At 35.9% G+C, this 26,248-nt stretch overlaps 1 protein-coding gene across 5 annotated transcripts in view; it reads left to right on the plus strand.

The window, feature by feature from the left end:
• The window catches only part of USP9X (ubiquitin specific peptidase 9 X-linked), a 166,695-nt gene that overhangs the window by 65,514 nt on the left and 74,933 nt on the right, over positions 1-26,248 (plus strand). For 4 of the 5 annotated variants that reach the window (XM_045876425.3, XM_064573935.1, XM_045876419.3 and 1 more), the window contains 13 exons: positions 801-1,054; positions 5,077-5,222; positions 7,519-7,598; positions 9,778-9,890; positions 11,164-11,382; positions 13,964-14,079; positions 14,278-14,529; positions 14,603-14,741; positions 16,638-16,790; positions 17,898-18,002; positions 19,250-19,456; positions 21,123-21,259; positions 22,753-22,901. In XM_045876425.3, coding sequence (XP_045732381.1) covers positions 959-1,054; positions 5,077-5,222; positions 7,519-7,598; positions 9,778-9,890; positions 11,164-11,382; positions 13,964-14,079; positions 14,278-14,529; positions 14,603-14,741; positions 16,638-16,790; positions 17,898-18,002; positions 19,250-19,456; positions 21,123-21,259; positions 22,753-22,901 — 1,912 coding nt within the window. In that variant the 5' untranslated portion in view covers positions 801-958. The remainder of the gene's footprint in view (positions 1-800; positions 1,055-5,076; positions 5,223-7,518; positions 7,599-9,777; positions 9,891-11,163; positions 11,383-13,963; positions 14,080-14,277; positions 14,530-14,602; positions 14,742-16,637; positions 16,791-17,897; positions 18,003-19,249; positions 19,457-21,122; positions 21,260-22,752; positions 22,902-26,248) is intronic. The other variant, XM_045876435.3, reaches the window with a different exon arrangement.

The raw sequence follows: 26,248 nt of genomic DNA on the forward strand, positions 1-26,248 counted from the left end.
TTTATTCAATCTGCAGAGGGGTGTGCACATCAGTGTTTATCAAAGCATCTCAGATGATTTTAGTATGCAGCTAAGGATGAGAGCCAATCATCTAATGAATATATAGAATTGAGGCTTTGCTGACATTCCCCTATACACCTTTGCTGGTGAGGTAACAAAGAATTCCATTGTTAAACAGTTGTGGTCTGTAGCCCTGTCAATGCCTGGGAATGCCTGTGACCAAAACCTTGCCAAAAGTGGAGAGTCAGGGTCACTTGACTGACTTGGTTGTTTAGGAATAGTAGTACATAGTTTGAACTTTTTCCAAAGAAAAATTCCCCCAAAGTTTTAAAGTTTCTGTTAAAACCTGTTATAAGCTTGTTCAAAAACCATTTATAATGCCCTAGTACCAGTGATAAATGTTAGTTGTGCAATCTTTCCTGAAATGTTTTTAAAAATAACATTTTGTTACCTGGTTTATGTCTTGAATATACATATTTTTACAGTGTATTGAAGGTATTAGCAAATCGAAGACAGTTTTTGCCATTCCATGATTGAATCAAAATGGCAACTAAATACCTTGATAATGTCTTTGGAATCCCAAAAGAAAGCTGAAACATAAAAGGCTGTGGTTTGGTACAAGCTGATATACAGTTTTCAGTTTAAGTTGAATATGGTATTAATGAGACTTTAGCTTTTCACCTTATCCTCATTATATAGCCACCTTCTCTTGACTAGATTCACTGGTAGTACTAAGATTGAACAGTTCCTTAATTCATGATTTTTAAATCTAAAACAAATGTACTTTTTTTTTCTTGTAGGTTATGCAATGGTCTCTGCAAGATGGTTTATTCTTAAATTGGAGCTTTTTAAGACTGACAAATGCTGGTACTTCATCTTCTATAAGTGGACTATAATTTCTTTTCTCAAGACAACTACATAAGCAGACAAAATTGCAAAGATCTGCCCTGTGTCGAGTATGACAGCCACGACTCGTGGCTCTCCAGTAGGAGGGAATGACAGCCAGGGCCAGGCTCCTGATGGACAGTCTCAGCCCCCCCTCCAACAGAATCAGGTAGGATGTTTAAGATACTAGTTAAAGCTACATTGGCATGTCTACTATGAGATACTAAATAGTGGAGCATGTTCTGGGTGCCTGGGTGGCTCAGTCGGTTAAGTGTCTGCTTTGGGTTCAGGTTATGATCACAGAGTCCACTGGATCAAGCCCTGCATCATCGGGGAGCCTGCTTCTCCCTCTCCCTTTGCCTGCCACTCCCCCTGCTTGTGCCCCTTCCCCTTCCTCGCTCTCCGTCTCTTTCTCAAATAAATAAATAAAATCTTAAATAATGGAGCATGTTCTGAATAATTTGAGAAGTAACCATAAAACTGTTAAAGATAGGTAAATATAGGTCTCCCACAGTAATGGTAAGAAAGCTCAAGTGCTATAGATGGTGATGCTTGAGTATGTAGCCCCTCTTTTGCTGGTGTCTTACACAGTCAGTTATCAAATGAAATATTTAATCCCTGTGTCAATTCCAGAGCAAAACATTAAATCATTCAGTGTAGCCTATGGTAAAGAGCATGGACTCAGGTCATGTTTCTGTTCAAATTTGAGCTTTTCACCATGCTAGTCTAAATGACTGGGTAAATTAACCTCTGAGCCTCAGTTTTTCATCTGTAAAATGGGGTTAACAGTAGTAACTACTGCATGGGATTGTGAAGAGGATCAAGTGAAATAATGTTTGCGAAGAGTTTAAAATAGATTTTGATATCAAGGTTTTATGCTGGCCTTAAAACTCAGAGGATGATATTTTTTTCTAGTCTGTGGATGAATTTGTGTAAGAGTTCTGTTATTTTTTCATTAATTATTTGGAAGATTTTCTTGGTGAAACCATCAAGGTTTTAATAGATCCAGCTTTTTTTAATAGGGGAATTTTCTGATTTCTATTGGGGGGGGGTTGTGTGTATGTGTCTTTTGGTAAGTTGTGTCTTTCATGGAATTTGTACCCTCACCTAGATTGTCAAATTTATAGAAGTAAAGTTGTTTCTCGTATGCTTACTACCTTTTTAATATCTCAAAGTCTATGGTAATCTCTCCTTTTTCATTTCTGATACTGCTAATTTGCATTCCCTCTCCTCATACTCTTTCCTAGAGATTCATCAATTTCATTAAACTTGCCCCAAAACCAACTTTTGGCTTCAGTTCTCTCTCCCCTCCCTACTTGTGTGCTTTGACCTTATATCTGTTCCCTTCGTTTCCTTTGAATTTGCCCTATTATTTTTCTCTTTCCCTGAAGTGGAAGTTTAGTAATTGATTTTCACTTTTTTTTTTTTTAAGATTTTATTTATTTATTAGAGAGCGAGCATAAGCAGGGGGAGGATCAGAAAAAAAAGGAGACTCCCCGCTGAGCAGGGAGCCCCACTTGGGTCTCCATCCTAGGACCCTGGGATCATGACCTGAGCCAAAGGCAGACGCTCACCCGAATGAGCCACTCAGGCGCCCCTCAGCTACTTTTTCTGATAAATAAACTAGTATTGGGTAATACCCAGATAAGACAAACATACTAAAATTTATGATGTGCAGCTCAAACAACGCTTACAGGTGAATTTATAGCTGAGGTGCATGCACATGAATCACAGACATACTGCTTACAGTTGGTGTATGTTTATGTAGAATTCTGTATGGATAAGTTTTTAGGCAAAAATATTGTTATTGTAGGGTACTTAAGTTTGTCACTTGGGGATAAGTTTTTTTTTTTGTTTTTATTTGGGGATAAGTTCTTATTGTCCAGTTACTATAGATTAGATAATCTATTATAGGGATGGTAGAAAAGAGACGCACATATGCTCTCTCCCCCTTTGCCCTCCTTTCTTCTCCCTCTCCCATTTTAGAGAAGTGAGCAAGTCAGGTTTTACTTTTATTTTTCCAAATAAATGTGTCACCTTTATTCCTTTTCCTCTCCAGTTCCCATGTTTAAGCTATAAAATACTGAAGTATATAGTCACAGGTATTGGACAGAATCATTAAGTCTTTCTTGTGTCATAAATTTGTTACCTAGTATTTAGATTTCTTTAAACATAGTCAGAGGTTTGTGTTGGATGCCAAAGAATCTATTTTTAGGGGCGCCTGGGTGGCTCAGTCGGTTAAGTGGCTGCCTTCGGCTCGGATCATGATCCCAGGGTCCTGGGATCGAGCCCCGCTTCGGGCTCCCTGCTCAGTGGAGAGCCTGCTTCTCCCTCTCCCTCTGCCTGCCTCTCTACCTACTTGTGCTCGCTCTCTCTCTGTCAAATAAATAAAATCTTAAAAAAAAAAATCTATTTTTAAACCAGGAGCCTAGTAGAGTTTAGTATGTTTCACTCTCTTTTCTGTTTATTTTTATTTTTTTAAACATTCTTAAATTTAAGTTCAATTAACTGACGTAATGTATTATTGGTTTCATAGGTAGAGGTCAGTGATTCCTCAGTCTTAAATTTTACTTATTTATTTTTAAAATTCAAGTATAATTAACATAGTGTTGTATTAGTTTCAGGTGTACAATATGATGCAACAATTCCCCCATCTACCTCCCCTCTGGCAGCTACCAGTTCTCTATATTGAAGAGTCTGCTCTGTGTTAACTACACTGGAATTAGATTTTTTTTTTAAGTTTTTTTGGGGACACCTGGGTGGCTCAGTCGATTAAGAGGCTGCCTCAGGTCATGATCCCAGGGTCCTGGGATCAAGTCCCACATCAGGCTCCTTGCTCAGCAGGGATCCTGCTTCTCCTTCTGCCTGCAGCTCCCCCTGCTTGTGCTCTCTCGCTCGCTGTTTAGCAAATAAAAAAAAAAAGTGTTTTTTGGTCTCCATTTGTCCTTGTTCATTTGTTTCTCAAATTCCACATATGAGTGAAATCATGGTATTTGTCTTTCTCTGACTTATTTCATTTAGCATTATACCCTCTAGAAACATCCCTGTTGTTGAAAATGGCAAGATTTCATTCTTTTTATGGCTGAATAACATTTACTTAGTTGCAGAAATATTATGCACATTTAAAGAAGGGAAAGAGGGCGCCTGGGTGGCTCAGCTGGTTAAGCGACTGCCTTCGGCTCAGGTCATGATCCTGGAGTCCCGGGATCGAGTCCCGCATCGGGCTCCCTGCTCGGCAGGGAGTCTGCTTCTCCCTCTGACCCTCCTCCCTCTCATGCTCTCTCTCTCTCAAATAAATAAATAAAATCTTTTTTTTAAAAAAATAAATAAATAAAAATAAAGGGGAAGAGAAAGATATGCTAAAAATGAAGAATAAAAGGGAATAAAATTAGACCTATTAGTTGAAAATGACATGGCTTAAGGTTACCTGGGTGGCTCAGTCGTTAAGCGTCTGCCTTTGGCTAGGTCATGATCCCAGAGTTCTGGGATCGAGCCCCACATCAGGCTCCCTGCTCACTGGGGAGCCTGCTTCTCCCTCTCCCTCTGCCTGCCACTCCCCCTGCTTGAGCGCTCTGTCTCTCTCTCTTTCTCCCTGTCAAATAAATAAAATCTTGAAAAAAAAAAAAAAGATGTGACTTACTTAGAAACCACAATCATGAAGTTTTCATAATTGTTTGGGTAGTAGTTTGAGACTAGGGAAATTGCTGAATAGGATAAAATTTATTTTTCCCCTTCAAATTAAAAAAAAGTTATAATTCAGAACTTTCCATCTGTGAAATGTGAAATGCATTTTTTCATATTTGTACAATAATTCCTATTATGGCAGGGCTCATATAATGGGAAATGGAAGCAGAGAAGCAATACATATTTGTGGTTAAGAACACAAACTTCAGAGCTAAACCTGGATTCAAATCCTGACCATAGAGTTGGAGCTGTGTGACCTTGGGCTAATTACTTATCTGAGTTTGTGTTTTTGTCTATTAAATGGCTGTTCAATACTTCTTAGGCTGTTAAGGATTAAATGAAATTTTAAAACCTGGCACAGAGAATACCTGAAACATCGTAAGTTTACAATGATTTTATCTTTAAAATTTTATTCTTTTACCCTAATCTGTGTTGGTGTTTGAATTATTAGATGTTGTTACATATGTTATAGAAACCTAAATCTGGAATATCTAATTTTTAATTAAGACTTCATCGCCTGATTCTTCCAATGAAAATTCCCCGGCAACTCCCCCAGATGAACAAGGTCAAGGTGATGCCCCACCACAGCTTGAAGATGAGGAACCTGCATTTCCACATACTGACCTGGCAAAGTTGGATGACATGATCAATAGGTGAGTTGGTTTGTTTTGTTTTGTTAATGTGTGTAATACACAGGAAAGTCAACAGTTTCTCAGCATAGTGATTAGTAGTTAAAAAAGAGAAAGAGTGGGCAGAAATATCACAGTAGCCACGTTGCCTCAGTAGCCTTAACATTTTAGTTCTTACCAAATACTTTGTAACCCATGGTTCTTAATCATGGAGTAACAGTGTCAATAAAGTTTTCAGATTAATGATGATGACCCAAGCTGGTATGTTTCTGAAGTAGAACCATATATGTGATTTCCCTCTTTCAGAGTTTATGAAGTTTTTTTTTTCTTTTTTTCTTTTTTGGTATGTTGGTTGCTACGATAGCTGGATGATTTTCTTCATTTTTGCATGGTCCTGAGGTAAGCCAGGTCATTAGAACATCGAGTTCCTCAGAGCCTGCCCTTTGTGAACCCTTAACTAGACTGAGGCATTTAACCATCTTGGCTATTTATTTCTCTTGATCTTCACCTCAGGGGCAAGTTCAGGGTATAATTTTTTATACTTGAAGTGGAAGACTCCCAGAGAGTGAAAGTTTAAGCTTATGTGCAGGGGAAGAAAAAGATTTAAAGAAGATACGGAAAGAGTGTGTTGGGGAATTCCTACCTGGCTGTGGGTTCAACAAGTGAGTGCTAGGGAGGTGTGACACATTCCCCCCCACACCCATAAAAAGGAAAGTAAGGAAAATACACGTGTAAGCATTTGCCTTACCAGATTTTCTTGTTGTATTTCACTTTCTAAAAATCCGTTAACACTGTTAATGTATATAATAGGAAGGAAATAGAAAACCCCTTGCATTTTTTTTTCCAAAAAATTCTGATTACATAAGTAATAAAAGTATGTACTATTAAACATGGAAATGTTATGTTGATAAAGTCCTACAGTATCCTTCTGTACACACATCCCAACAAAAAATTACTAATAAGTATGCTCTTCAGATTACGTTACTATCTTTTTTTTTTTTTAAAGATTTTATTTATTTATTTGAGACAGACAGAATGAGAGAGAGAGAGCACATGAGAGGGGGGAGGGTCAGAGGGAGAAGCAGGCTCCCCGCCGAGCAGGGAGCCCAATTGCAGACTCGATCCCAGGACTCCAGGATCATGACCTGAGCCGAAGGCAGTCGCTTAACCAACTGAGCCACCCAGGCGCCCCACGTTACTATCATTTGTATTGATTTTTCTACAGATACGAGATTTTTACTGTATCATTTTGCAACTTGCTTTCCTCACTTCATTTATCTTAAAATTTTTCCTATTAGTATATTTTTAACTTATTGTTTTTAATAGTGTATTTGAAAGAACACATTAACTGTGATTCCAGGAGATGCCTATAATAATGTTATACAATGAATTGTAGTAAAAAAAAAAAAACCAAATCATCTAAAGTTATTTTAATGTCCCTGACCTTTCTCTAACAGAGACCTAACAAAAGGTTTTCCTATTGCTTTTTGCTTTCTGTCGGGTGATTGGTGGTTGTTAGTAAAGGGTACTTCCTATGCAGACTTGAGGACAAAGTTGCATATTAGCAGATTTTCAGGGGAACAGAAATACAAATGATATTTTAATGTAAATAAAAACAATGACAAAGGTGGTATGCGTTTGTTTTTAATAGGTTATACAGTCATGGAGCACTTTTTCTCAAAACCAGGGTTTTGGGAGCAGTGAGGAGGGTGAGGAGGAAGGGAAAGGGAAGGATGGCCTCGGAGATGGTTGGGCTGCCACTGGGGCCAGAGAAAGCACCACCTGGGTGCATGCTGCATCCTTGTTGGAGGGAGGAGGGTACCTGTGGAGGCAGAGAGACCTGGAGATCCACGTCTCATTAACCTTCAGGAAAAATCGACAGATTATGAATTGAGGCAGTAATCTGTTACTTTCCACCTAAATTTTTCTCCTTTGTGAGGAAATTGAAGACCACTAAGAGATTCATGGTAACGAATCCTGAAAGAGCACATTCTTATGAACTTGAACAATAGGTATCGTTTAATTGATACTTGATTATTATGGTAGTTTTATGTTTATGGTAGTTTTATGGTAAAATAATTTCCTCACCCCCCTTGCTGTCTTTTGTTTGACAGTTCTTAAAAAAAAAATTGTTTGTAGAGAGGACAGATGGAACTTAGTTTCACAGAGCAGATATTCTGCCAACCTTGTTGTTTTAACATTTTAATGTTTTTTAATATTAATATTTTCATGGTGAGATGAGTAATTATAATTAGTAACTCATTTATAGTGCTTTAGAGTGCCACCAATAAACAGCTTTTTATATTTTTAAAACCCTTAGGCCTCGATGGGTGGTTCCAGTTTTGCCAAAAGGGGAATTAGAAGTGCTTTTAGAAGCTGCTATTGATCTTAGTAAAAAAGGTAAGTTTAGATGTTCTTATGGTTTTCATAATGTATGCTACTCATATACTTTCAGTTCATCCCTGAAGACTTCATTTCTTATAAACACTTACTGGATATTCCTAGACCAGAACATCTAACTAAGTTTTCTTGCTATGGCTTATCATATATCCCTAGAACATAGGGTTCAGATCCTTTGGACAGCCTTTAGAGGGTGTTTGTGAACTCATTGAAGTCACACATAAAATTTGTGTATATTCATTTTTAAACTAAACTGTCTAGTTTACATGTTGGCTGTTCTTTTTAATATACTGAAAAGATTTGATTTTTTTTCCAAAAGATAAAAACGCTTGAAAGATGAGCTCTAGTGTTTTTATCTTGTCTAGAAGTGAAAGCTGAATTTGGAATTGATCATTTTTTTCTAATGACTTTGGTCTGCTTTAGGTGCAGTTGAATTCTCTTAGCAAAGGACAACTGTTAAAATATTCTCTTCACTTTTAAGGCATTGGAAATTAAGATAAATGGCAGTAACATTTCAATTTCTGAAATAGGGTAGCCCTGGATGTATTCTAACTATCATTAGGCATTATCACAGTTGAAGTTGATCATTACAAAAATTAATCTGCTTACATCCGTCTCACCATGGCAAGGGTGATATTTCCTTTATCTTAGAATAATTAACTTCCTTCATTTAAAGAATGTCTCTATACCTTTTTAATCTTGTAAAAATAATAAACTATAAAAATACATTTTCAGATTGCAATTATTTACCACCACTCAAATTTCTTTTGTTCATTTGCACATTAATTAATTAATTGAGCAATTTTTTGAAGAATTTGCACTAGGCATGTTCTACGTTCTGATTGTATAATTATAGGTAAGAACACATAATGGTATTTCATTTAATATTCATGGACATTCATTGGACATGTAGCCCCCCTACCTCTATCTTTCTTTTCTGGGACCGTGGTTTATTTTAGGCAAAGTTCAGATTTTCAGATACAATACTGAGTTTAAATGTCCTCTCTTCTGTACAGTCAAACTCACAGAACACTATAAAAATTGAATAACTTTTCACTTTGTCCTCAAGCGTTAAAGATTTTCAAGGGGTGCCTGGGTGGTTCAGTTGGTTGAGCTTCAGACTCGATTTCGGCTCAGGTCATGATCTCAGGGTTGTGAGATCAAGCCCCAAGTTGGGCTCCGCGCTGAGTGTGGAGCCTGCTTAAGATTCTCTCTCTTTCTCTCTCCTTCTGCACCCCTCCGCGCCTCCCGGGGCTCCCCCATGCACACATGTGTGCTCACTCACACACTTTCTCTAAGACAAAAAAATAATTATAAAATAAGAGTTAAAAATTTTCTCTGGCCGGGCAGGGCATTTGGCTCTATTGCCTTTCTGAAATCAGATGAAATTAAGCAAAGCTATAAAGAAGCATAGATGCTGGGACAGTGAAAGACACTAAGACAAAACAATTCATCTTACTCAATGAAATACTTACATAGAGTAGTGTTAAGGATATTGGTGTCTAATGGATCATTTACAACCAAAATAAGATTTTAAAAATAGTTGTGAAACATCATTTTCTAAGTTTTAAAGTTTATTTTCAGAGAGTAAAATGCTATGAAGCATTTAGATTCCCTCTCAGTGGTACTGGTAACCATTTTGCATTTCAAGTCTAGTGTCATGATTTGAAATGTTTTCATTTCACCTTGCTTGGTTTGATGTACTTTTATACAATTAAATAGTTTTGAAATTCTTTGAAGATTGTGTTTCTGAATCAGTTACCTTCTTAACACCTAGGAACTTTGATAATACTTGTATATTTTTTTGACCTCTTAACAATAGATAATGCTGTGAGTTTTTTCCAAAGCTAGTGTGAATTTCTTAGCTATTGGTGAATAGTTTAAATTATTTATTACTTTTTTTTTTTTTTAAGATTTTATTTATTTGACAGAGAGAGAGACAGCGAGAGAGGGAACACAAGCAGGGGGAGTGGGAGAGGGAGAAGCAGGCCCCTGATGAGCAGGGAGCCCGATGTGGGGCTCCATCCCAGGACCCCTGGGGTCATGACCTGAGCTGAAGGCAGATGCTTAACGACTGAGCCACCCAGGCACCCTTTATTACTTTTCAGCATATACTTGGACATTTTGAGACAACCAGAAAAATGCTTTGTTTACATTAATATTCATTCCCTTTTTTTAGGCCTTGATGTTAAAAGTGAAGCATGCCAGCGATTTTTCCGAGATGGGCTAACAATATCATTCACTAAAATCCTTACAGATGAGGCAGTAAGTGGCTGGAAGTTCGAAATTCATGTGAGTCTTGCATTTGACTTTAAAAAACCAGATTTTCATAGTGATGCCTGGGAGTTGTTTTCATATATATATATATATATATACACACACACACACACATAAGATACATATTTGGTTGTATATTTAATACATTAATTGAATTAAAGGGTGTAATACTGAGGAACTTTAAAAATACTTGTTATAAGTTCTAATTTCTATCTAAGAAAGCATGATCTTTTAGGAATGTGAGGTTTAGAGTTAGAGACCTTTGGTTTAATATGTCTCCTGGATTCTCAGGTGCCTTGTGACCTTAGGCAAGTCACCACGTTTCATTAATTGTGAGATGCACCACACACTCATTTTATGTACCACTAAAGAAGGAAAACACCCAAGGTGGGGAATCTAGTATCTAGGACACAAAGGGTCAATGTAGAGAAATAAACTTAACCATACAGAAAGAGATGTGAAAGGAACCTGTATGTCTCAACCATGGCATCTTGGGGTAAAAGTCTCCTGAAAATTTAAACAACAGGCCAGTATTCAAAGAGTTTGGTCATTTGAAATCAAATTATAGTTGTGAAACAAAAAAAAATCCTTAAATGGTCTAAGGTTCGTGGTATGCCCAAGTGATTGGCAGAAGCAAACACAGGTTTTCTCTACAACACCTTCAGTTGAAGAAACTACTATGCATTGATTATAAGATACAATGAAATTTCAGAGATTTTAAAAAGTAAAAGAACATGCATCTTAGATTGATGAAATGCCATAATTACTCCAAGTCTCTGTTCCCTATTCATACTGTGGAAATCTGGTCATAAGTTGTGAGGCAGATATTTTTGTGCTCTGTGAACTATTTTTCAAATATAACCATAGCACAAAAATCCCACCATCTTCTAATTCAACATGTAACTTTATAAGTAAAGAAATGGAAACTTTGGAGGTGCTATCAGACTTTTTCACTGAGGCTTAGATAACAAATCTTTTCCATCTTGGATAGTTAATATATTGTATAGATTTTAGAATTGCTGCCTCTAGAGTACAAATTCCAAAGAGGAGAAAAAATAGTAATTTGGGTCTTGTCTGTAGACACAGGACAGTACCTACTTCATTCTGTAAGCTGTTGCAAATGGCCTTTTAAAGTACTCTATAAAGGATAGTAAATGTTAATTTGGTGTTTTGATCTGTCAGTTTGATCCCAATATTAAACAATTCAAATGATCAGTGTAAACAAATGGAGAGATGGAGTTGTAATGTTTTGATCTTATAAATCACCTTTCCTCCTTACATTAAACAGAGGTGTATTATCAACAATACTCATCGCCTGGTGGAGCTATGTGTGGCCAAGTTGTCCCAAGACTGGTTTCCACTTCTAGAACTTCTCTCCATGGCCTTAAATCCTCATTGCAAATTCCATATCTACAATGGTACACGTCCGTGTGAATCCGTTTCGTCAAGTGTTCAATTGCCTGAAGATGAACTCTTCGCTCGTTCTCCAGACCCTCGATCACCAAAAGTGTGTTGGTTTGTTATTTTCATAATTAATACAGTTTTGCTCTGCCACAGAACTGTAAAAGATCTGAACCACCTGTTAATGTGAAGAAGAGTAGTTTCATGTTACTATGAAGGGATTCTGCATTATTTTGTGTTTTGGACTCTTTTTTCCTCCCTAGCTTTACTGAAGTATAATTGACAAAATTGTTTTAGACTGTGTTTTTTTGTTTGTTTTGTTGTTGTTTTTAGCTTTCTCCATGTAGTTAGTTCCCATTATCTTCTGCTCAGCCCTTTGGGAAATAGTCATAAAATGGGTTCTATGAAATATGTCATAATTTTCCTTATAAGTAAGAGTAGAATAGGAGGTGACTTTGACCCAAGGCCAATAATCACTGTGGACATTCTAATGTTTTGACTTCAGGATCAAGTATATCATACAAATGTCTAATAATGTATCATAAAAGTAAAATTATAGGAGTTATAAATGAAAGCAAAATAGTAAAACTTACAAATGTCAATGAAATATACATGATATCTCTGTAAAAGTTCTCAAATGTAAATTTTCTATATTGGCATAAAGCATATACAAAACAAAAAATCTATCCTTAAACGGTTCATCTTTTAATAAATATTAAATAATACCTAGTTTTTAAATTTTATAATTAAGGGAGACATTTTATTTTTTCTATTTTTTTATGATTTTTATTTATGTGAGAGTGAGTACAAGCAGGGGGAGGGGTGGAGGGAGAGGGAGAAGCAGACTACCCACTGAGCAGAGAGCCCAACCCAGGGCTCAGTCGCAGGACTCTGGCATTGTGACCTGAGCTGAAGGCATATGCTTAACCAGCTGAGCCACCCAGGTGCCCCTTTAGGGAGACTTTTTAATATTGTGGGCCTTATAAAAAGGAAAACAAAGCCAGTAAAATTTGAGTTTATACATATAACTTTAGGTTTATTCAATGTTAAAAGTGGAAATCCTCAAAATGTGTTAAACTGAGACCTGGGATTTTCTGATATTTCCCAAGATTAATATTGTTGCCACTTCATGCTTATTTTTGGTTTGGTAGATCAAATTATTATCTAAACCGTGACAGTCTCCAAAATATACCTGTATTTCTCTTTCTGATTTTTGCTCTATAGGTCAATGATAATCTTAAGAGACTCACCGGGAACAGCTTGTTTTAAAATAGCTTCTGGTTGAAGATCTTTTTATATCTTTATTTGAAGCCTAGCTCTTCTTGAGTATTACTAATTACAGTGTTCCTAATTGCTTAAAGATACATTTTAGCTGAAAACATAAAGGAGGATTAGTTTTAGACTGATTTTTTTTTTTTTTTTTTACTTTGTGCACATACACTTTTATATATACATATTATACATAACTATTGAGTATATCAGACTATTAGTCTCATTCCAGTTACTTGAGAAATTGAAATGCTGAATGCCATAAGGGACTGGTGAATTAAAATGCTCAGATTTTTAATTGTTTTGAATTAGCTTTTTAAGACCAAATAAAAAGGTAGGAAGATACTATAATGAACTTACATAGAAAAGTGTTGTTAATTTAGTAAAGAATTTAATTGATACAGACATAAAATCCCATCAAAACTACCTTTAGCTTCCATATAATATTGTCTCTTTGAAAGCAGTTACCTTATACTTCCATTTTCCCTTGTCCTGGACATGTTTTTTTGTTTTTGTTCTTGAGTAGCTGTAGAAATTACTTTTGCTTAAGACTTAGTAGCGAAATTCCCTTTTTCCCCCATTGGTTTTCCCTCAGTGGACTCTAAAACGTGGCTTTTTAGAAGAAACCTAGGTATAAAGGGTCGTCTTGGGTACATAAATTTTTAGATAGATTTGATTCTTAGATCCGTATATAACCTCTTAAGTTTCTACACGTAAGCATGCTTTTAACTCCACAAACCATTGGCTATCCCAATTTCATTGTGCTGTGAGTTATTGCTGTCCCTTAGGGAAGAGTGAAAGACAATCCATAGTTACTGCATCTGGTTACCTCTAAGCTGAGAATTGGGGCACTCACGTGAGCCAGCAAAAGCATCAACCAGCATGTTCTAGTCCGGAGCAACAGATATAATACCAGGGATTGGCTTTAATTAATAGTTCACTTTCAGGCTTTAAGATTATTGTATTTACAGGAAATTTTTAATTATTTACAACTACAATAAAAAATGAATTCAAACATTATCTTAGGTTACCACATATCTTTTTCTTATTTTTTAAAGAGGTTTTTTTTTTTAATCCTCCTAAATTTTTAAAAATAACTTTCAGATAATAAGATACTCTCCTACAGTGGGATCTCTGAAATAGAAACATGGCTTCTAATGCCTATTCACCAGCTCTATTGGTACAACCAACCAACTGTGCCTTCGTGATCTAATCTGTACTGCTGCTTATGCTTTTTTCTCACAGACAAGATTACTGTGAATAATATGTAATACTTTATTTCAAAGATGATTTTACATGATGATTTTCTTTTATTGAGTTTCCTATTTCTAGTTCATTTCAATCAAGAAATTACTTCAGATGGTGCTTTTCTTTTTAAAAGCAGGAAGTCAACCTTTTTCATTAACTGTGTATTACAGGGTTGGCTGGTGGATCTTCTCAACAAGTTCGGCACTTTAAATGGGTTCCAGATTTTGCATGATCGTTTTATTAATGGATCAGCATTAAATGTTCAAATAATTGCAGCCCTTATTAAGTAAGTTATGTTTTTATATGAATCTTCAGTGCGTTATAGGAATTGCTACTTAATTCCTTGATAAAAATATTCTTTTTTCAAGTATGGTTTCTTCTTTAACTGATAACTTGGATTTTTAAAACAGTAATATGAGTTCAGTCCTAGTTGATTGTAAGAAAATGAGTATTACAAGAGGTTTTTTTTTTTGTCTTGTTTCAGACCATTTGGGCAATGCTATGAGTTTCTCACTCTTCATACAGTGAAAAAGTACTTTCTTCCAGTAATAGAAATGGTTCCACAGTTTTTAGAAAACTTAACTGATGAAGAGCTGAAAAAAGAAGCAAAGAATGAAGCCAAAAATGATGCTCTTTCGATGATTATTAAATCTTTGAAGAATTTAGCTTCAAGGGTTCCAGGGCAAGAAGAAACCGTAAAAAATTTAGAAATATTTAGGTTAAAAATGATACTTAGGTAAGATATTTTCCTCTTGAAATAAACTGTGTGAATATTTAGAATCATATTTAACACTGAATTTCTGTTCTAGATTACTGCAAATTTCGTCTTTCAATGGAAAGATGAATGCACTGAATGAGGTTAATAAGGTCATATCTAGTGTGTCTTACTATACTCATCGGCATGGTAACCCTGAGGAGGAAGAGTGGCTTACAGCTGAACGAATGGCAGTAAGTCCTTTGGTTCTTCTTTCTTGAATAAAAATCTGCCTAAGGCAAAAATTAGAATGGCTTTACCAAATGTTACAACATTTTAAAGAAAACCTTGAAACTGGGAGGTGTTGGGACTGATTTATGACTCAATCCTTGGAACTTTTTGTAATAGCATAGCTTATTTGGTAGTGATAGAGGTATCTTCGCACATCTTCGATAAACTTAATGCTGAATGTAAGTATTCTGAAGTAATTATTAGCTTGTTTGGGTGGATTGGTTGAAATGGAGTAGATAAAGATGATCTTCAGAATAGACTGGATAGTATCTGGTATCTGATGAATGAAGGGGCCTATTGTTCATTTGACTGATGCCACTTACAGATTTATACAATTACTGGAATAAGATGTATGTGAATTAATGTTTTATTATTTTAAAAACATAAGCACTTCTATTCATACTATCCTAATGTTGAATGTTTAGGAAACTTTATTTACCATAATACTTTTTTTTTTTTAAGATTTCATTTATTTTAGTGCACAAGTTGGGGGTCGGGCAGAAGGAGAAAGAGAGAGAGAATCTCCAGCAGACTCCCCAATGAGTGCAGAGCCTGGCGTGGGGATCAATCCCATGATCCATGAGATCATGACCTGAGCCGAGACTTAACCAACTGAGCCACCCAGGCACCCCTTACCATAGATACTTCTTTATTTTGTAGTTTTAAAATATATACGTATGCCACTTGAAAAGGATTGATCAAATAACTTTAGTGCATAGTGTCTGACGGTACTGAGCAGACATCGGTAAAAGAACTGTCCTTGCCCTCTTGCCAGCCTCAGTTTAATAGGGGAGACAGTGATTAGGATGTGATAAAAGGTATGTGGAAGATGCGTAGACATTGGCTCTGTGTTAAGTAAGGGTCAAGTGTTAAACATCTGATTTTGTATATGTGATTTGTTTGTCTACTTTGTGGGAATTCTGAACACAGTGCTTGTCAGAGTATGGTCTGAGGTCTGCTTCTCGTCCTTGAACAATCGCCAATGCTAGAGGAGTACAGAAAATGGCATCAAGTGTTCAGAAACTTTTGTAGCAATTTGACATTGCCACATAATTCCTGTATTTTATAAATGTACCTGCAACAGGTTAGAAATAAAAATGGACCTTTACCACCTGAGAAGTGTACTTCTCCAGCACATTTGGGGTCTTAATACTTTTTTAATCTCATTAAGTTGAATACTGTAAATTACACAGTATGGGCTATTACCTTTTTGTATCATGAGTTAGAGTTTTCTTCTGTTGGTATAGATATTAAATAAATGCCAGTCAGCAACATAGCATAGTGTTACAGAAACGCAGACTTTGGAAGCATGCAGCCTTAATTCCAATTCCACTTCTGAAATTTCTGAGCCTTTTTATTCTTCCATAATAGGATAATATATCCCTCATTAGGATTGTTTGGAAGAGTAAAGTGCTATTGGATAAGCAGTAATAGCGTAATTGGTTAATAAATAAAAGCAAAAGATTAAGAGGGCATGTTTTCATCAAAATCACAACCAATGTAAGGAAACCAAAAATGTTAAAATGGGTCTTGTACCCACTCTACCTAAACCACGGTGCTTGCTGTACTTAAATAATACTTTTCTGTGTAAATGCTGGAGTAGAATCTTTTTAATAATTATACTATTTCTGAGTCATGGAAACATTTCTGTATGTGTAAAATTAAGTTCCATGAAATTATTTTGGTTTTTCCATAGTTGTGAATTAAAACAGCACATTAAGCCTATTACATTATTGTATTTATTTTGTATTTTTTAATTCATACTTATGTTTAAAGTGTGAATGATATTTCATACGTATTTTTTAAAAAAGCTTGTGTTTCAGTTACTTCTTTAAATCAAGTTTTTGAATTATGTTTAGGAATGGATACAGCAGAACAATATCTTATCCATAGTATTGCGAGATAGTCTGCATCAACCACAGTATGTAGAAAAGCTAGAGAAGATTCTTCGTTTTGTCATCAAAGAAAAAGCTCTGACTTTACAAGATCTTGATAATATCTGGGCAGCACAGGTAAGAAATTTCATATGGTAACTATTCGGTTTCTAAAAGAAAGATACTAATAAAAACTAAAGGAATATAGTAGTTGTGAAACAGGATGAACACTTATATTGTTTGACTTCTAGTATGTTTAAATGCTCGTGATTTACAGAAATCTATTTTAAATAGCCAATAATACATATTTTTAAAGATCGATTAAAAAAAATATGTATTTATTTTAGAGGAGGGGGAGAGACAGAGGGAGAGGGAGAGAGAGTCTTAAGCAGACTCTGCGCTGAATGCGGAGCACGACACAAGGCTCAACCTCAAGACCTGGGCAGAAACCATGAGTCGGACACCTAACTGACTGCATCACCTAGGCGCCCCGAAATAATTAAATATATTCATAATTTGCTGTATGTTTGGTACAGGTTAGCAATTTGTAGGTGGTGGGTTTGTTTTTTGTTTTTTTTTTTTAATTTTCCCTACAGATTTTTGACTCAAGTATTTTATTTACACAATGTTACATTAGTTTCTTCATAAACTTAATTAGAAAAAACTTTAATGTCAGTAGAGTTAAATCACTAGATTATTTATGAAGCCTTGTAATAGTCCAAAGGATTTATAGCTTTTCTGAAAGATAAGTAACTTTTTTGGTTTCATAGCTAGAAACTAGGTGATTCCTTTGATTACCTCAATGACAAGTTTCTACTGGGATCACTTGGGAAGTATTGTTGAGTTTTAAGATTACAAAGCCTCATGTTTTGAGTCTGTAGAAACCAAGAAAACATTCAGTTTGCCCTTTGAGTGCTTAAGGTTCCGGTTTTGGAATAGTACCATTGGTGTGCCTTATTGTTCTCCTACTTGCAATGTTGAAATTGGCACGTTAAATTCAGTAAATTGTAATAAAGGCTCACATGAATTCCCAAGTAACCATTAACCAGTATATCAAGGAATTAATTTGTCAGGCTTTGGAGGCCAGTTCTAAAGCATTTTTAAAATGTTAAGAATTTTCTTATGTTCTACACTTAGATGAAGCTGGTGGGAATAGTTTAATTAATAGCTGCCAGCAGTTGTGTATACACAACTTATCTGCTGTTCAAATTCTAATATGCTATGTTACTTTTGGTTTTTCAATAGGCAGGGAAGCATGAAGCCATTGTGAAGAATGTACACGATCTACTGGCAAAGTTAGCGTGGGATTTTTCTCCTGAACAACTTGATCATCTTTTTGATTGCTTTAAGGTAATAGCATAGTAAAGTAGTGCCACTTCATTTTAATAAAATTACCTTATTAGATCTGTGAGTTGCTCTTAGCCAGTAAATACTTCAATAGAAATTATTGAACAATTTCTGGTGTGAAGGAATTGGTCTTTTTTTTTTTTCCAATGAGAACTTAATGTTCATTTTTATAATAATAGCCCTGATAAATACGGAATCTTTTAAACTCAGGTTGTGAGTATGGATTTCTTTCCCCTAGCAGTTTGAATTTTTATTATAGGTTCAGATGCACTGTAGGACTTCAGGGAAGGATGATTGGTTGCAATAAAAAATAAAATGTCAGTAACAAGGGATTACCAATAGCTTGGTATTCTGGGGTGATGTGCACAGGCAAATGGAAATGTAATTTATAAGGTAGCCCAAGAGCCCCTGTAGCGATACCTGCATTGGTATTATCATGCACTTTTTAAGGCCATGTTGTGTAGTGGTCTCTCTACAGTTGTTAGTATTGGGTTTGTGAAAACCATATGATTGGTGAATTTGTGGACTAAGAACATACGACCTTAAGGCAATAGCAGTGTTCATGAGGAGTGTTCCATTAACAACTGGCATTAGATGATAAAGGTATCTTGTTATACTGACTGCTGGTGGGAACAGAAGTTGTTACAACCATCTTGGAAGTAGATTGATATCTCTTGAAAAGTGTAGGATTCTCATGACTCATCAGTTTGACTTCTCAATATATCCTGTAGAGAAACTCATGCATGTGTACGCCAGGATTCACGTTTAACATTTGTAGCAGAATTATTTGTAATAGCAAGCAAGAAAATTGCTGTGTAGAATGGTTAAATGGAATGTGGTTTTCAACGGGCCAGTTCTGTACCCCTCACCCCCACTGTCAGAGATAGCAGGATGTGGACATAATTTGGTTGTCACAGGTGGGAGGAAGAGTTGCTACTAGCTTCTACGGGGTAGGGGCCAGGGATGCTGCTAAACAGTGCATCTGAAAATCCCCACAACAAAGATTTCTCCAGCCTAAAATGTCAGTACCAAGGTTGAAAAACCCCAATGTTAGGTATTTCTATAAATAGAGATTTTTTTTTTTTGTCCTCATGTTTATAATTCTGCCCTATCTTATCTCTCGGATATCACTAGAATAATTCTGTGCTCAGCATGTTTTTCCCATGAATATAGTTAATCCCATGACACTTAATTTAATCACTGATGGGTAAATGTGTTGTTTTCATGTCATTTTTAAATTTTTTTTCTAGGCCAGTTGGACAAATGCAAGTAAAAAGCAGCGTGAAAAGCTACTTGAGCTGATACGTCGCCTCGCAGAAGATGATAAAGATGGTGTAATGGCACACAAAGTGTTGAACCTACTGTGGAATCTGGCCCACAGTGATGATGTACCTGTAGACATCATGGACCTGGCTCTCAGTGCCCACATAAAAATACTAGATTATAGTTGCTCACAGGTAAGATGTGCCCCTTTGTTCACTTTATCTGACACTTGCCTTCATTCTCAGGATGGCTTAGATACAGAATAGTTCCACATCTTATGATGTTATTTTTGAAATGATCTTCAAGAATTGACTCACTTTCTTCAGTAAGTCTGCCTTCCTCATGTTAGGTCTCTGTGTCAAAATTTTGTGTATCATCTGAAAAGCATTTTAGTCTCCTTGGGAGAAAGACAGTATTAAAAAAAAACAACAAAACAGGTTATATAGTGGTAGTATTGTCAGATGCATGGTGCTGAAATATCAGTTTCAAATAGATCATAAGATATTAAAGGGACTTTAGAGGTAAGAGAATTTGAGTTTTCTTTGCTCACAGGGAAATTAAGAAAAATTAATAGAATTTTCTAAATAGTAAAACATTTTGAGCCTTTCCTTTGAGCAAATCATACAACAGCTTCCCTGGATTCTAACTTGTAGTATGTTAACTATTAACTTATGGTAAAATGAAAATTGCTGATTAACTAATTTTCCACTTGTTGAAACTATTTGCTACCCTGATGAACTGAAATGTAGGTGAGAGCTAATAAGATCAAGTAGGTGTATGTGATTCAGGTGCCATTCAGGTTTTTTTTCCTATACTTGCTTGTAACAGGTCATTAAACACTTAGTATACCAAATACTAATAAGAAGCTTCAATTTAAATTATTTCATTAAACAGAGACACACACAAAATAATCCAAACTTAAACTTCTTAGGTGCAGAAACCTATATTTCTGATTACTGTTGATTTAGGGGAAGGAGTAAATAAGATATGAAAAGTGAAACATCATATTTGAGATAATTTTGAGTTTTTAATACTTTTTTTTCTTTTTTTTTTATTCTTATGTTAATCCCCATACATTACATCATTAGCCTTAGATGAAGTGTTCCATGATTCATTGTTTGTGCATAACACCCAGTGCTCCATGCAGAATGTGCCCTCCTCAATACCCACCACCAGGCTAACCCATCCTCCCACCCCCCTCCCCGAGTTTATAATACTTTTATAACTGCTTTCCTTTTATCTTTTTGTGTATATGTCCATATGTCCTTATATTGATTTTTGGTGGAACTTTTTTTTTTTTTTTTAAAGATTTTATTTATTTATTTGAGAGAGAGAGAATGAGAGACAGAGAGCATGAGAGGGAGGAGGGTCAGAGGGAGAAGCAGACTCCCTGCCGAGCAGGGAGCCCGATGCGGGACTCGATCCAGGGACTCCAGGATCATGACCTGAGCCGAAGGCAGTCGCTTAACCAACTGAGCCACCCAGGCGCCCTGGTGGAACTTTTTTTTTTTTAACTTAGTTGCCATACCATTATTTTCTTGGGAAAATAGAAATTTTCGGTGTCCCTCACTATGCTAAAACAATCCCATTTGGAATAACAATTGGGGTTATATGTTATTGCTGAATTTTACTATATGATAGAATTCTTTGAAGCATTGGATAGTACTGTTTTACTTTTTGTAGTTTTGGTAGTAAATGTGAAATAAAAATGTATTTACTGCTTTTAAACACTGTTAAACTCTTACCTGCAATTACTACATGCTTGTGATGATGATCTTATAAGAAAAGCCTTATTTTATCATTGGAGGTGGAGTTTTCCTGTGTATGACCCATCTAAAACATTGAAATTGTTTGTTTAAGGACCGTGACACACAGAAGATCCAGTGGATAGATCGTTTTATAGAAGAACTTCGTACAAATGACAAATGGGTAATTCCTGCACTGAAACAAATTAGAGAAATTTGTAGTTTGTTTGGTGAAGCCCCTCAAAATTTGAGGTAAGGCTTTTAACAGAAAATTTCAATATTTTTATATTTTATTGAAAAGAAATAGCATTGTCACTTGGTAAAAACAAATTTTTCAAAGGAAAGAGTGGGGAGTTGATAGGCTAAGAGAAGGGTTAATTTGGAACAAAAGATTCCTGTATCATATCTATATCCTTGATTTTATTGATGAGAAGGTATGCCACAATTAAGTGATAAATATCAGAATCAGCAATATTCTGTATTACTCATGAAAGATGATAAGATATGGTTTAAAATATTTTTTGATGGATTTTAGCTAAATTTCTGTTAAGTGGTCGTTATGTATGTATATATGTATGTATTTATAAATAGTGGTCTTCAAATATAATCCTCTTACATGCCGACTTCTCGTTACTAGAATAATTTGTTCTGGTATTTTCTGTTTATAAGAGTTGGAACAGATAATGTGAAAAGTTAAAAATAATGTGCAGAGAGCTAGGTATAGTACCAAGAATACTTAATAATGGGGTCAGGATTCCTGGGTATAACCCTTGAGTCTAAACAGTCATATCATCTTGTAAAAGATTTACTAATTGAAAGAAACGTGTTTTTCTTATGTGTAAAATTATATGATTGCCGAAGATCCTTTGCAGCAGATTATTTAAGATTATGCCCAAGACAGAAAAGGCCATATATATTTTGGTTTCAGTGGTTGAACTTTGTCTCAGTTTTATCCAAAGGCTTGAAAAAATATGAAATTAAAAAAGCTGTAGGGATAAACAGTGAAGGAAATCCGGACATATATCTTATTAACAGTAACATTTATTTGAGGGACATATTTTTATTTTTGGGCCACTGTACATAATGCCTTTTTGCCTTTCTCAAATGAATTAATTTGTTGTAGAAAGAGCAGTTTCCATACTCTTTCAGGTTACGGTGGCTTCGTCTTCACTAGAATAGTAATGGCTCTGAGAGTTTATTGGTTTCAGTGAAGGTATCAGAACAGGTTGGAAAGGGACTAGATGTCTTTCTGGTGATACCTGTGGGCAAATATAGCTACAAACCAAGTGTCCAGAATGTACCTTGAATGGCGAATAAATAAAATTTTACAGAAAGCATTTTCTTTGATCAAATTCTTCACTATTGTAGCATAATCTTTGTGGTACTAGTCTTTCAAGGATTATGTTCCTGTTCTCTAATTCTGGAAATAATGTGTAAACTTAGACAAGTGCTTTAGTACTACTGTAGTATAGGAGGAGAAATTAGTCGTTGAAGTAGATGCCCATGTTATGTTGTGAGATTGGAGAACATTATAGTTTCCATGTAAATAAGAAAAATGGAATAAATGTCTGATTTTTGAGACATTTTTAAAAAATTATTTGATACTGTAATCAAAGTAAATGGCCAAGAGTATAAGTCTGTCATGAGGAAAACCATTTTAAATTTTTGTAGTAGGAGCTAAGAATTTAGATTGTATAAGCTCTTTTGCTTATAACAGAGTTTAATTGCCTAATTATATTGTTAAGTTCTTCTCGTTTCAGTCAAACTCAGCGAAGTCCCCATGTATTTTATCGCCATGACTTAATCAATCAACTTCAGCACAATCATGCCCTAGTTACTTTGGTAGCAGAAAACCTTGCAACTTATATGGAAAGCATGAGGCTATATGCTAGAGGTATGTATTGTGAGCTCACCCAAAATACAGGAAATAACAGCAATTTCCCAGCATTTTTTTCATCAGCTACCTCACAAATGGACAACAAAAGTATTTTAAAAGATGGATGATAATGGGTCTTATTAACTGTGTTCCTTTATGAGCTTATGTTCCATTTTTACTCTGAATTTTTACCCACTGTAAATTTCAGGCCAGCATTTCACAGCTCTTTCTTAGTGCTTACCTTCCCCGATCCCCTGTTAAATTGATTTCTTTTTCTTCTCCGGGAGTTCTGCCTGCCTGTACTATATAATTGGTTGTTACCTTCTTTGGAATATACTAGACTCATTCTCAACCTTTGTTTCATTACTACTATCACCTTTATTTTTTCATGAAAATTTGTGTTGTCTAAGTCTGTTCTTGTATATGTTATAGTTCCTTTATAATCCTAAGTCCTTATTTCATAAATCTTTCAGACTTTGTGAATTAGAAAATTCACAAGAACAACGATGTGAAACTACAAAAATCCACGTTTATGCTGGTTTTCAAAGTGCAAATTTGTTTAAACGTGTTAGGGTAGAGTTTCCTGAGGTTTCAACAGCCAGTTTTTAAGTTCTTGCCATTATGTGGAGCTCTGTTTCAGTACTCCTTTTTGCCCTCTGGCAGTTGTGTTTATCTGTGTTAGAGTAAGGATGGATTTTTAGTACATATTCCACTGTCTTGTAGGCCCAACCTTGTTCCCATATTCACAGAAAGAAAACTTTGTACTACTACTGCTAGAAATAGAATTGAACATAATGGTTACTGAACATACTACTGATTTAACATTTTATAGTAGATAAGAGTCTGCAGAAGCCAATAGTTATTTTATATTTCTAATACTCATTATCTGAAGAGTAGATTAGAATCTTGGCATTCTTGAATAAAATCCCAAGATTCTTATAAATCATAGGATTTGCTTTAACACAGGATGTATATGTATATTCCTATCTAAAATTCAGATAAACATAATGGAAAAATTAAGCAGCTCTTCAGATATGCCTACTAATTGTATTGACTCCTTTGTTCTTCAATTTACCCACCTCTGGGCCAGCTGAGACCTAGGCAGTAGATTGTAGAGCTAGATAAGCAATCTAAGCATCAGGTGACTGATAGGCACCAGGCAATGAGCTTGTACCGTTTCAGGCCTGAGTTCCTTCTAAGTAGCATGATAAGATGATCAGAGCAATATTCGCACGTGACCATGTAATTTATGTTCTGTGCCAAACGCAACCAAAATCTGAGAGAAGTACAGGAGGTTTCCATGTAATACACCCAATCAATCACTCAAGCATCTGGGCTCAGTTTAACATACTGCAGATTTGTTGTCATGGTCTCATCTCTTCTTGCTGGTACAAAGTCCTCACAAGTGCCATTGCAGGCCTTCCCCCGAAATGGAGCCATATAAATCCTATGTGCTACAATGCTAATTTTTACTTACTTCCTTTGTATGTGATGTTTCGATTCTTTTCATTGCCAAAAGTTGAGTACTGTGCTGTTGGGACAGTCAGGAGATGATGGTGCATGTGCAGTTCAGCCTCACTAGGGTTTCCGGCTTTGTTTTAGTCAAATTCTGCATGAATCATTGCCTCATCTCAATTGTATTGTCATACGAAGGTTTTCACTCTTCAGTTTTCCCTCCTTAAATTATCCGTAGCTCCATAAAATTAGAGGTATGACTCTTGGATACAAGTCAGATTGTCTAGATTTGAAAATGACTATAAACATATTAGGTGTATGACCTTGGGCAAGTTATGTATGCTAGAACAATGCCCGGCATATAGTATTAAGCTCTTGGATTTTTGTTACTGATGTTCCCCTAAATTCATTGACACACCTTCTGTTTCTCCTAACTTTGATAACTTTTCCTCTATTACAATACTCTACTGAATAATACCAAACGGTCAGTCTACAGATCCTTAAATATGGGGAAAGGGGGTGGTATACTTTTTAAAACTAGTAAAATTCTCCTGTTATAATAAACTCTCTGCAGTAGTAAGTCACTTCTGTGGTAATATCAACCACCAATTTCTGAATTTGGAATTCTAAAGTAAATTACAGTCTTTGTCTCTGTATAATGGAAGTATTCCATAGATCTCATTAGGTATGAGACCTGTTATTCGCAGGATGACATCAAGCTTCCACAATTTTCTGGTACTCTTAATTTCTGATAACTATTATATCAGTATTACATATTTGTCCTGCCCATATTTCATCTCCATCAGCATCTTTAGTTTTGGAATAAACGTTTTTACAGTAGTGTGGTCAGCTGACTCTACCTCCTGTTTTAATATTATGTAGATAAAGTAATGAATTTATTAAAATTATCTCCCATATTTACTCATGTGTTCTCACTAGTGGTGCCTTCAGATACTGGTGGTTACAAGTCATTCTTTAAAAGTGTTTTAGTGCAGACAACAATGTAGAAGACCACTTTTAATTTTCACTCACGTTTCGCCTTATTGGTAGGGTAGTCATTGTATTTTTTTTTTTTTTAAGATTTTATTTATTTATTTGAGAGAGAGAGTATGAGAGAGAGCAAGCACATGAGAGGGGGAGGGTCAGAGGGAGAAGCAGACTCCCTGCCGAGGAGGGAGCCCGATGCAGGACTCGATCCAGGGACTCCAGGATCATGGCCTGAGTGGAAGGCAGTCGCTTAACCAACTGAGCCACCCAGGCGCCCGTCATTGTATTAACTTGAATCCTTATTGATAGTTTTATTTACCATTTTTCCTGGTTTCTGCATAGAGTTGTAGGACTCATCTTCATTATATATCATTTTTTTGCATTCTGTTTTCTAAGGACTACCACTTCCAGTGACCTCTTCCCAATCATTTACATCCAATACTGGAAATTTTGGGGAACATTTTTCCACATAAAAGATTTCTTCCTGAGCATCATTCACCAACAGTGCTCTCTGTGTTAGGGTCAAATCCTGGTCTAGACTTTCTCAGCTGTGGCTCATTCCTACCCATCAGTCATGAAATACAGTGAAATCTGTGTGGGCTCTTTGTGATTCAAAAAAAATTGAGTATTCATTTTATAAATAGCTTATTGTAGTTCTCTAGAGTAATGGTTATATTCAGGGCCTGGTGTAAGGAAAGTACATAAGATGGTCCTTCAACATCTTATTTTAGAAAGTTAGAAAGGGCTTGAGGAATTTTGTTAAGGGCGCCTGGATGGCTCAGTTGGGTGAGCGTCTGACTTTTGATTTTGGCTCAGGTCATGATGTCGGGGTCATGAGTTCAAGTCCCGAAGTCAGGCTCTGCACTCTGCAGGGAGTCGGCTTGCGATTCTCTATCCTCTCCACCACCCACCCCCCCAGCCAC

Source organism: Mirounga angustirostris, unplaced genomic scaffold, assembly GCF_029215605.1.
Source record: "Mirounga angustirostris isolate CCGP_5_RB_7025 unplaced genomic scaffold, mMirAng1.0.hap1 SCAF_11, whole genome shotgun sequence".
Taxonomy (NCBI): Eukaryota; Metazoa; Chordata; class Mammalia; order Carnivora; family Phocidae; genus Mirounga; species Mirounga angustirostris.